This window comes from Pyrenophora tritici-repentis, chromosome 8 (assembly GCF_003171515.1).
Source record: "Pyrenophora tritici-repentis strain M4 chromosome 8, whole genome shotgun sequence".
NCBI lineage: Eukaryota > Fungi > Ascomycota > Dothideomycetes > Pleosporales > Pleosporaceae > Pyrenophora > Pyrenophora tritici-repentis.
This window is the reverse complement of record NC_089397.1, coordinates 2016525-2027879: the sequence shown is the minus strand read 5'-3', so window position 1 is coordinate 2027879 and position 11355 is coordinate 2016525. Positions and strand designations below refer to the sequence as shown.

Genomic DNA, 11355 nt, shown 5'->3' with positions numbered 1-11355 from the left:
TGATGCCTTCAACGTGTCGCGGGCGCCGGTCGTCTACACTCACTCGTCGGCGCGCGCACTCCAATATAGTACATCACGTCAGGGTCATGATGTCTCCAGTAGTGCGCATTGCCGCACGCCACCGTCTGACTTGCAGCCGCGCTTCCCGTCGGTGCGGCTACGCAACCGTCCAAGGCGTACCGGACCGAACAATCCTAAGCCCACACCAGCCCGCGGCGCCATCAGAACGAGTGTATGCACGCTACAGAAGCCAGCTGGAACGACGAGCGCACGAGTGAGTACTGCCTCGGACCCCAAGTAGGCGACCGGCTGTCGTGCCAAGCCTGGCCATGGAGAGAGAGATGAGATGGCTAACGATGATACCCTCGCCGCAAAGGCTGGGTCTGGCAAACGTAGATCAGTTGCGCCACCGTCACGGGTTAGGCCACATTCGACAAGCTCAAGCTAGCCATTACGATACTACCGGTACGGCAGCGGCAGGGGTGCAGCATGCAGGGCCAGCCCCACGGGTGCTAGTCGCTGAAGTGGACCAAGTATCGAGCCCGCTCAAGAAGCTCGCAGCTTTTCTGGACGTCGACAAGGCAAAGAGCCTAGGCTTCGCTGAGATAGAGGCCGTATGGCGGCTGCGCCACGCGACGTCGGCATCCTCTCTTTGCGCAGCAATTCCATGGTCGACGTATGAGCGCATCACTGAGACGGCGCGCGCGCATCCGCGTTTTGTACTGCCGCTGCCACTGCCGCTGCCGCAGCCGCTGCCGCAGCCGCTGCCGCTGCCACCTTCGCTCTCCGCCGCAGCCCCGGATCAGCAAGAATCTCAGCAACAGCGTGCGACTCTGCACTACCTACAGTGGGCATTCCCCGCGCCTGATGCCGCGACGCTATCCATGACGCGTTTGAACGAGTTCCAACGCCGCGGGGTGCATGCGCATCCGCACACGACTGCGACGCTGCACCTCGAGCTGGCCAAGAGCAACGGCGTTGTGCTGCTCCAAGGCGAGGTCAACGGCATCGGGGCCGACGCGGCCCGCTTGCTGCTCATGCTGGCGCAGAGGTTCTGTTGCGGTTTGTGAGGCAAGGGTATTGCGCATGTCACTTGTGTTGTCCTGGCGCTCCTCCCTCCCCTCCATGAGCACCTTCTCCTCTTACCAGCATCAGAGATACGTCATGTAAATAGACCCTGATTATGGCTACATATAAGGTGGCCATGACAGCACAACAGACAACTCACACAATATACTCTGATCACTGCCTCGCGCGGACACACTTTGATTGACTGCATTCACTGCAACAGGTTCTATGCCGCCGACGCGAGAAGCATTGGTGCACGCCGACGGCGGCTTCTCGAGCTGTTTACGGCTGGCAGCGAAGAGTTTGACATTGATGCGTTGTTAGATGAGGCGGATATGGTGCAATAGATAGCCCAGTAATTCACAATGGGATATAATTGCCAAAGCGACCAAGTAAACAAGGGTTTCGCCATGGCGAGGCGAACGAATTGGAGACTAAATGCAAGTCACGTGCAGCGCAGCATGTCTCCGAAAGTGCAAAAGTCTCCGGCGTGTCAAATTCCTGATATTATTACCTTCAAATGTCTCCGGGACCCTTAGTCAGCCTCTTGTTCCTCTCCATCAATCATCTGAGCGCCCTTTCAACCCGTCACTCTTTCCCTCCACAATCCCCACCACACATTATCCATGCAGTCCCAACCGCCAGACCAGCCGTCGACGCAAGACGCCTCCCCCGTTGGCGCTGTTCCCGAATATTGTGCCAATGGAGCCAAACAAGTCCCCGCCTCGGAGCCTGCCTCAGAACCCGCCTCAGAAAAGCATGTAGACCATAGCGACAACTCTGACCCATCTTCCGTGTCTGCATACTCACCTCGTGACTGGCACTTTTGGGTCCTACTCTCTGCCCTCTGTGCATCCGGCTTCGTCGTCACAATGGATGGCACCATTGTCGTCACTGCCGTCTCGACCATTGCGACCGCACTAGGCTCAAGGCAGTACACGTGGATCGTCAACTCGTACACGCTCGCCTCGACTGTCCTGCAGCCGTTGACTGGCCAATTGGCTGAGATCTTCGGTCGCCTTCCCATTCTTCTGGCGAGTGTGCTGCTGCTCGCCATTGGAAGTGCAATGGCTGGCGCTGCGCCCTCATATGCCGCCTTGATAGTTGGCCGCACGATCCAGGGCATTGGTGGAGGTGCGGTGCCGCTGGTGGCAGAGATCATCATCAGCGACTTGGTCCCTTTGCAGGAACGTCCCAAGTTTATCGGTCTCGTCATGGCTACCTCCTCGCTGGGCCTGATTCTGGCACCCATCATAGGTGGCGCCATTCTCAGCGGAACCTCCTGGCGCTGGGTCTTCTACATCAACCTCCCCATAGTCGGCGCCGGTATCTTGCTCCTTCTTCCTCAGGCCGCCACTATCAAACGATTGACCCGCACCCCAACCGCAGGATCGTTGAGGGAGAGGTTGTCCCGCATCGACGTTATTGGAAATGTCCTCTTCTCAGCCAGCGCCATTGCAATATTGCTTCCTCTGACCTTTGGCGGTCACATGTTTGCCTGGTCTTCATGGCGTGTCATCTTCCCGCTCGTCCTAGGTGTTGTCGGCTTCGTCATCTTTGCCCTGCATGAGCGCTTCACCATTGGCAATAGTGTGCCGCTTGTTCCAGCGCGGCTGCTGAGTACCCCAGTGCTAGTAACTGTACAGATGCAGAGTTTCATTCAAAGCATGCTTCTGATGTGGATCAACTACTACCTTATGGTCTACTTCTAGGCCGTCCTCCAAAAATCCCATTTCGACGCTGGTGTCAACCTACTGCCTACCATCATCGCTATGATGGTAACGGCCATTGTCGGCGGCGGCGTCGCATCTTCGCTCAAGGCAAACGGCGTAATTATACTCCATGCCTTGGCTTTTACCTTTTTAGCTATTGGCCTCGGCTGTTTCACCATGCTTAAACATACCAGCAGCCTAGCTGTGCATGTGATTCTCCAGATAGTCGCTGCCATTGGAAACGGGCTGCTGTTATCGACTCTCTTACCCCACTTGCAAGCACAGCTGCCCGAGTCGGACATGTGGGCCATCACCACCCTGTTCAACTTTCTCCGCAGCTTTGCTCTGGTCTGGGGTGTCACGGTGCCATCCATCATTTTCGATCAGGAGATCAACGCGCACGTTGCCAGTATGCCAGACCAGTCCCTTCAACAACAGCTTGTCGGCGGTGGCGCTTATGCCCGGGCTAACCGCGAATTTATCCTTGGCCTTTCGGAAACCATCAGAGTGCCTGTCCTGGCCTTGTACGAGCGTGCGCTGAGGCCAACATGGTGGGCAGCCACTGCGTTTGCGCTTCTGGGACTTGTATTGGTTACATTTGAGATTGGGTCCCGTCGACGACCCAGTAAGGCCGCATCCGTGGAAACCGGACATAACTCGTCTGACCCGCATCACAATCCCACGGTGTGAGTACTGCAGATCTACTACAGTCTACGTTGGAATTAGACCACCTCCACATGCATGCTTCTTTGGAACAGATATGAGAAGCATGTAACAATAATAATAGCATGCTACATGCACAACTAGCTCAACTCTCGTCGACGAATCTCTCTTGGTATGACTACTACTCATAACAAGTCCTCCAACTGTACATTAAGAATTGTGGTTGTTGGGATGACACCGATCAGATTCGTTCAAGAGTGGGATTATTGATTGCTCTAAGGATCAGAAAGATCAGACGGCTAGTCCGGTATTTGTACATGATGGATCAGTCCCTTGGCACGGATCCGGAGTCTCAAAGACCCGATCCGATCACGTGATCATCCGACGTCGAACATCAAGTCCATTTCCGCGACAAGAATTAAATGCGAATCGCCTGTCCCTTCTCCATCAGGTCCCACTCTGATATTTGGTCCAGCCCATTCCCTCTGCCCCAGATTTTGCAATGCACAGCATCATGATGAAACCACATGACCATCAGAATCATTCGCACAGTTTCTTGTACCCACACCGGACAGTTCCCACGACCATCCGCATTCACAGTCGCTTTTGTCAGCCTCTCCGCAAAGCCCATAACCGGCATCCACAGCGCTAAGAAAAGATAGGCGCCAAGTAGTCGCATTCTCGATTTTGGGGCCGAATAGCAGGGCAGATTTGCCAGGTAAGATTGGTATGATGCTGGTAGGCCGGCTTCTGTGGCCCCCTCTGACAAAATATCCTAGTACATATTAAGTAGTAGCTAAATTGTTACTGTGAACAGTCTATAGGTACTGTATTCCAGCTACCTAATCCAGATGCTATTTACAGTCGAGATGAAGAGAAGAAGAGGAAGTGGACGGCCATCCCGCTTTGTTTGGGTTGGCGCACGGCGCACGGGCTGCTGGGGGAAGGAGTGATAGAAGGAAGGAAGCGACTAGGCCACTGGTCTAGTCATGTGACCTAGGGCTCAGCCCGTTACAGTTACACGGAGGGGTTATACTGCTCTTTCCTGGTCCGCACTAAGGCAGGTGAGTCTTATGTTGTTGGTTTTGTGTGGGTTGTCTGGCGAATAGGTGGGATATTAGGTATTTGGAAGAACAATCCAATTCTATATAAACGATAGAATAACTAGTATCAATCTAGGTAAGAGATGAACTATTTGAAGTTGACTACAACGAGTGTATTAAGGGAATCGTCCACAACTATATACTCGTTGCTTTGTCGAGTGCCATCCCGACCATCCCTTACATCCCTGGGATGTCAATGATGTTCGTGATGGCTGCCATCCCTAGGCGCCCTGCCATCCCTCGGATGGTTGGTCTTGGCGGGATGTCAGTCACGTGATCTGCGCGCCCCGCGCCGATCGTTACCTTCTGACGTGGGCTTGTTGACCTTCAACCTTGCGCCCACCATCAAGGAGAGAATCCTTCCTGTTATTATTATTATTATTATTATTATTCCATTAGTGTCGGCATACACACGGTGTGTCGCCTAATAAGGCCCAATGTACCGCCTCGATCCTACTTCGGCCCAACTCGGACCCAACGTTATGTATACCTTCGTAGCCCCCACATTCGTAGAATCATCATACACCAGAATACCAATACACAAGATTACCTTAGCTACTGTTATTCACCGTACGATCGTACAAGGCCTTCCAACACTGATCAGTGATTGCACGGCAGTCACAGACAGTTAGGTTAAGAAGAGATAGATTCTTTACCCCGCGCGTTCCCTAGATTGCCTATATCAGCAAGGCGGAGTTATCTATGCTAAGCTCACTGTTAGCTATATCAGGCGTCGTTCGTGGCTAGCGACCGACCGTTACAGCCGTATCAGAAGCGTTCCAAGACGCCGTCTATACACGCGCCAACCGACCGGTTGAGATTTGACCCGTGTACAACCCACGACCACCGACGCATCTCTAGCGAACGCAGCTAGCGCAACAAGCGTCAACAAGAACACAATAGCAGGAGAGAGAACATCATCGGAAAGAGCACCGGTAGCCAGGACACCGGCAGTAGGAATGGCGAGCAGTAGTAGAAGAGTGGTACCCACACTAGAGGCGCTACTAGGGACCACAAACATAAAACCAAGAGAATGGCATCACATCGATCCAGAGATTTGGGAGGACAACGTTGAAGCTCCAGACGATGAGGTAGGGATTACTACAGCAACAACGTACATTGCGCGTGCGATTGCGGACTATACAGATCGACCAACAGCAGATGAAGAACTCTTTTGGGAGTTCCGTCAGGACTTTGAAGGATGGACAGAGGCAATGTTCCTACGTGCCCAGCCAATATACACAAAGGAACTAAAGCGGATCCTCCGCTTTAAGGGAGTGTATACTGGCCGTATTAATATGGCACCTAGTGAGTCTCTAGCTAGGTTATTACGCATGGAGGAGTACCTAGAATGGCCTCAGGACGTATTCCAGTCGGCTGTGTTTGACACACGATCAGCTGCGCACATGTTGCAAGAGCGGGCACTACGGCAACAACGCAGTGAAGGATCAGTACAGTCCACAGACAGGAGATTATCAAGCCAGGCCCAGAGCCGAACCCAAACGCCTGTAAGGACAAGAGGCCGAGACGTAGACAGTCGGCAAACCCGCGATCAAGACCAGACCCACGCCCGTGTGCAAGGACGACAGGAGACCGTTGAGGAAGAACAACAGATTCAGGACCAGCTAGCAAAAACGATTGAGAAAGCCCAAAACCAACCAATCCGAAGCCAGCCTGTAGAGACAACTGAATCCGCACCGCAGCCAGCCTATCAGCGCGTCCAAAGTCAGCAACCTCCCCTCACCTACAACAACTTCGACCGATTCCGCGAGTATACACCAGCATACCCGCAACGTCCGAAGGGACTGAGCGTTCCCCCAATTGTGCCCTCTGGTGAAACAGACCCGTACAAGGCAGTTCCACCAATCGAGTTTGGCAATGAGAAACTGGATCCTAAGACGATCAATGTCTTCGTGAAAATGTGGGACCGAGACAAAAAGTATACGGGAAAGCCGTACGACCTCCTAGACGATAAATTGAAGATCTTCTACAGCATCTGTTATCACGCAGACATCGAGCCAGGGCAGTTCCATGCAGTCTTTCCACGGATTCTCGACGGCCGCGCAGAGGAGTATTACCTCCACTTCGTCGATCAGCGGATGGATACGTTCTTGACTGCCTACACAAAGCTCAAGAACCACTTCGACACAGACGTCAACCACGGCCATTACTACGCGGACTGGACGACGACATCGTTTGTCAAAGTCCGCAGGGAGAACCCCGAAAAGAACCTCCACGAGGTCCTTGACATCATGCTGGACAAGCTCCAATTGTGTCAAAGAGCACTTGGACAGCAGTACATGGGAGAATACGCGCTCCGAACGACTGTAATCACAGCATGCCGAGGCGTGAAGGAGCTCGAGATGGCACTCTACAAGCCGTCTCTAGAATGCGAGGTTCTGTTTGGAGATCTGCGATCGTCAATCGAAAACTCACTCGCCATGACCGTCTCCGTCAACTTCACTGAGGCGGATACGGATAGCCAGTACTACTTGGATCGTCGGTACAACAACAACAGCTCTGGAAGATTGCGAGGGAATTACAACCCTCGCGGTGGACGCAGCGGATTCACCCGCGGACGCGGTGGGCTTCAGCACCGCTCTGGAGTCAACACACAAATCGACAAGAAATGTTACGTCTGCGGCAAGACAGGCTGTTGGTCCACAAACCACACGCTTGAAGAAAGAAAACGCTCAAAAGCGCAGTACATCACACACTGCGCGATTACGGGAGAGCAAATGGAGTTTAGCACATTTCTCGTCGCGTACGAGGGGGAAGAAGTCGACCAGTTCTTCCTAGAGGAGCAAGACGAAGATGATGAGGACCAAAGATTGGCAGTTAAGTACCTCACAGATCAGGCCTTTTTGCACCACGTGACTGGAGAAGACGTCTACAGGTGCAAGGAGCCTATTACGCCCGCAACGCAGTTCCTTATCGAGGATCGATACTCGCGAATCACGTACCAAGGCATTCTTCCTGACACTGGTGCCTCAAATGTATCGACAGCCGGAAAGGAGCAGTTCTGGGCGCTCCAAACTGAGGACCCCACCGTAACTCTAGATACGTCTACTGCTGGAAACGCATCTGTGCAATTTGGCAAAGGAAGCGTCACTACTTCGATTGGAACCGCACATGTATCGACACAGATTGGAAAGATCAAATTTGAGGTCTTGAACGCACCCACCCCGTTTCTCCTCTGTCTGAAAGACATGGACCGGCTCCACGTGTACTTCAACAATACTACGGACCAGCTGGTACAAGGAAAAGCTACCTTTCCAGTGATTCGCAAATGGGGACACCCGTGGTTCCACCTAAGCAAGGCAGAGCGCGCGCGCGTATTCCTTACGGAGACTGAGCTCCGACGCTTACACCGGAGGTTCGGGCATCCAGCCGTCGAACGGCTGATACGATTGCTCAAACGCGCAGGACACGAGGACGTGGATGAACGGCTGCTCCGAGAGATCCAAACGTTCTGCCATCACTGCCAAGCGCATGATCCAGCGCCGCGCCGATTCAAGTTTAGGCTGAAAGATGATCGGGAATTCAACTTCGAGATCCTCGTAGATGTGATGTATCTGAGTGGGAAACCAGTGCTTCACGTGATCGATTCGGCTACAACATTCAACGGCGCGCGATTTCTACCGTCTATGAGCGCGAAAGACACCTGGGAAGCACTCCGCCTGCTCTGGATTGATACATACCAAGGGCCGCCAGATATCGTCACCCACGACGCCGGCACCAACTTCGCGTCAGTCGAATTCAGATCAGAGGCGAAGATCATGGGAATCACATGTAAACAAGTGCCAACCGAGGCCCATTGGTCTATCGGCAAGGTAGAAAGATACCACGCACCGCTCAGACGCGCGTACGAGATCCTGAGGACAGAGCTTGACACTGGCACCAGCGACGCCGCAGTGTTGCAGATGGCAGTCAAGGCCGTCAACGACACCGCAGGCCCAGACGGGCTCGTACCCACGCTGCTCGTCTTCGGTGCATACCCCGGATATCCATGGATTCACCACCATCTCCCTCGATAACCCATCGCGCGGAGGCAATCCAGAAAGCGATGAGGGCGCTGCGGAAGGCCTCAGCGGAACATGCGGTGAGCAACGCACTTGGTACCAGGAATGGGCCTACTACAGACGGGGTACTGTCACTGCCTCTTCAGAGTGAGGTGATGGTATGGCGCGAGAAGAATGGATGGCAAGGGCCGTATAGAGTCATCGATATGAAGGACCACGATGTTACTGTAGACATGATCAACGGCCCAACGACGTTCCGATCCACTGTCGTAAAACCGTACTATCGCGATCTGACTACAGCGATAGACGGCGCAGATCAAGGCACAGGTGGATCTCCGACCACAGACGAAGCGATTGCTGATGAACCGCCACTACCGGTACCACCGGCGGAAGCCAACCAAGCGGCTCAGCCGCGCAAGCGGGGCCGCCCACCTGGATCAAAGAACAAGCCCAAGGTGCAGTACCTGTCGAAGAAGGAGGAGGACGATTACGCCCTGGCCGTCAAGCTACGCAATGACGGCGTGATTAACGTCCCGGGCGCTCCATTCGAAGCATCCGATCAGAAGGAGATCGACGACCTCGTCGGCCGTGGAGTATTCAGTTTTGAGCTGTTTGATCCAACTCTACACGGCGGGTATCGTATCTTCAAATCGCGCATGGTCCGCGAAGTCAAAGGCAAGACCATGGTCCCGTACGAGAAATCACGCCTCGTTGTTCAAGGTTACAATGACGAGGGCAAACACGAGATCCTGACGCAGTCGCCAACCATCCAACGAGCCAGCCAGCGCCTGATTCTAGCCCTAGCGCCTGCATTACTCGATGAGGGCATGGTTGTGGAACTACGAGATATCACGCAAGCGTACCCACAGGCACAAACAGAGCTATTCCGCACGGTTTTAGCGCACCTCCCAAAGGAGCTTATAACAAAGTATCCCAAGGGAACAATTATTCGCGTAATCAAGCCACTCTATGGAATCGCGGAAGCAGGAGTCCACTGGTTTGCTACGCACTGGTTTGCTACGTACCAAGGACACCACTGCAAGGAGCTCGACATGGCTACATCAACGTATGACCCGTGCCTCCTGATCACGAACGGGAGACGGGAAGCGTTTGGAATAGTGGGCCTGCAGACAGACGATACTCTCGCGATTGGGACGCCTGCATTCTCTGGTGCAGAAGACGCTGCGCTCCAGAAAGCCAATTTTCGAGCCAAGCCCAAGGAGAGACTGTCCAAAGAAGTATCACTCGAGTTCAACGGATGTACTCTAACGTTGCGCGGAGACACGATTCTACTTACGCAGAAGGGACAAGGTGCCAAGATCGAAATTATTGATCCGAAGGCAGCAAACCGAGCACAGAAGTACATGGAGCAGCGCGCGCGTGGCGCGTACATTGCGTCGATATGCCAACCTGAAGCATCGTTCGATCTTTCCGCGGCTGCGCAAATACAACAACCTAAGGACACGGAATACGTGAAGCTTAACCGCCGGCTGCAGTGGCAATCTGAGAGCATACAACGAGGCCTGCGATACGTCCCTCTCGACCTCGCTACAGCAAAGCTGGTAGTGTTCACAGACGGATCCTTCGCGAACAACCAAGACCTTAGCTCACAGCTAGGGTACCTACTTATCCTTGCGAATGAGTCGAGTCGACAAGACAGCACGTTTGATATTCGTGGTAACGTAATCCATTGGAGTTCGACCAAATGCAAACGCGTTACCCGGAGCGTTCTCGCCTCAGAAACGTACGGCATGGTTAGCGGTGTCGACATCGCTATCGCTATCCTGACAACCCTCAAGATGATTACAGGACGCCTAGGTCTACCACCGATCCCACTTATTGTGTGTACGGATTCATACTCCTTGTATGAATGCCTCGTCAAACTCGGAACAACTGCTGAGAAGCGACTGATGATCGACATCATGGCGCTTCGGCAGTCATACGAGCGTCGCGAGATCACTGAGATCCGCTGGATCAACGGAGAGGACAACCCCGCGGACGCATTCACGAAAGCAACACCAAATCGCGCGTTAGAACGTTTCATCGAAAGCAACAAGCTGTCAATCCGAGTAGAGGGATCTGTGCAGCGACCTACGGAGTAGGCACATATGCCTATTTGGAATCCCTCTCAGTGTGTTCTTTTTAGAAGACCCGTTTTTCCTTACATCAGTCGTTACAATAAGAAAAGATTGCCAGTGTCGGCATACACACGGTGTGTCGCCTAATAAGGCCCAATGTACCGCCTCGATCCTACTTCGGCCCAACTCGGACCCAACGTTATGTATACCTTCGTAGCCCCCACATTCGTAGAATCATCATACACCAGAATACCAATACACAAGATTACCTTAGCTACTGTTATTCACCGTACGATCGTACAAGGCCTTCCAACAATTAGAGTCCTTTTTCAGTCAGAGACTATGTAGGACTTTGGCCGAAGGCCGTTCTATCTTGGTTTTTCTAATTTACATGGTTTTCTGGTATGGTTCGCTAATATGGTTTTTGGCTTTTCTACAAAAGATAGCTTGTATCTGTTTGTTGCCAGTAATCCTTCCTGTTACTTGTAACATAAATGTCGTTTTAGCTTATAATAGGGGAGTATAGTGAGTTTAGAGGTGTCTAAGAATAGGGTGGTGTATAGGACTTATACAGCGGGTATAGCAGGAGACAGCGATAAACTAGCATAGTATAGAATACTAATATCTAAGTCTATACTTCTGTAGGCGGTGTTACGGATCCATAGACTCGGCCCATGGCCCCCATATCGATAAGATCCTTATCTTATCG

At 52.9% G+C, this 11355-nt stretch overlaps 4 protein-coding genes across 4 annotated transcripts; 3 read left to right on the top strand and 1 right to left on the bottom strand.

The window, feature by feature from the left end:
• Positions 1-878: 878 nt before the first annotated feature.
• Positions 879-1127, bottom strand: PtrM4_142410 (uncharacterized protein; the record flags this gene model as incomplete). The annotated part of the gene is made up of 1 exon (XM_066109569.1): positions 879-1127. One exon carries the CDS (start codon positions 1125-1127, stop codon positions 879-881), a length of 249 nt encoding a protein of 82 aa, XP_065960491.1.
• Positions 1128-1694: 567 nt separating this feature from the next.
• On the top strand, positions 1695-3470 carry PtrM4_142400 (ProP, Permease major facilitator superfamily; the record flags this gene model as incomplete). Its single annotated transcript, XM_001942261.1, has 2 exons — positions 1695-2708; positions 2781-3470. The coding sequence occupies 2 exons, from the start codon at positions 1695-1697 to the stop codon at positions 3468-3470; spliced, it is 1704 nt and encodes a 567-aa protein (XP_001942296.1).
• Positions 3471-5505: 2035 nt separating this feature from the next.
• On the top strand, positions 5506-8583 carry PtrM4_142390 (uncharacterized protein; the record flags this gene model as incomplete). Its single annotated transcript, XM_066109568.1, has 1 exon — positions 5506-8583. One exon carries the CDS (start codon positions 5506-5508, stop codon positions 8581-8583), a length of 3078 nt encoding a protein of 1025 aa, XP_065960490.1.
• A 29-nt stretch (positions 8584-8612) lies between these two features.
• PtrM4_142380 (uncharacterized protein) lies at positions 8613-10670 on the top strand (the record flags this gene model as incomplete). The annotated part of the gene is made up of 1 exon (XM_066109567.1): positions 8613-10670. One exon carries the CDS (start codon positions 8613-8615, stop codon positions 10668-10670), a length of 2058 nt encoding a protein of 685 aa, XP_065960489.1.
• Between the last annotated feature and the right edge of the window lie 685 nt (positions 10671-11355).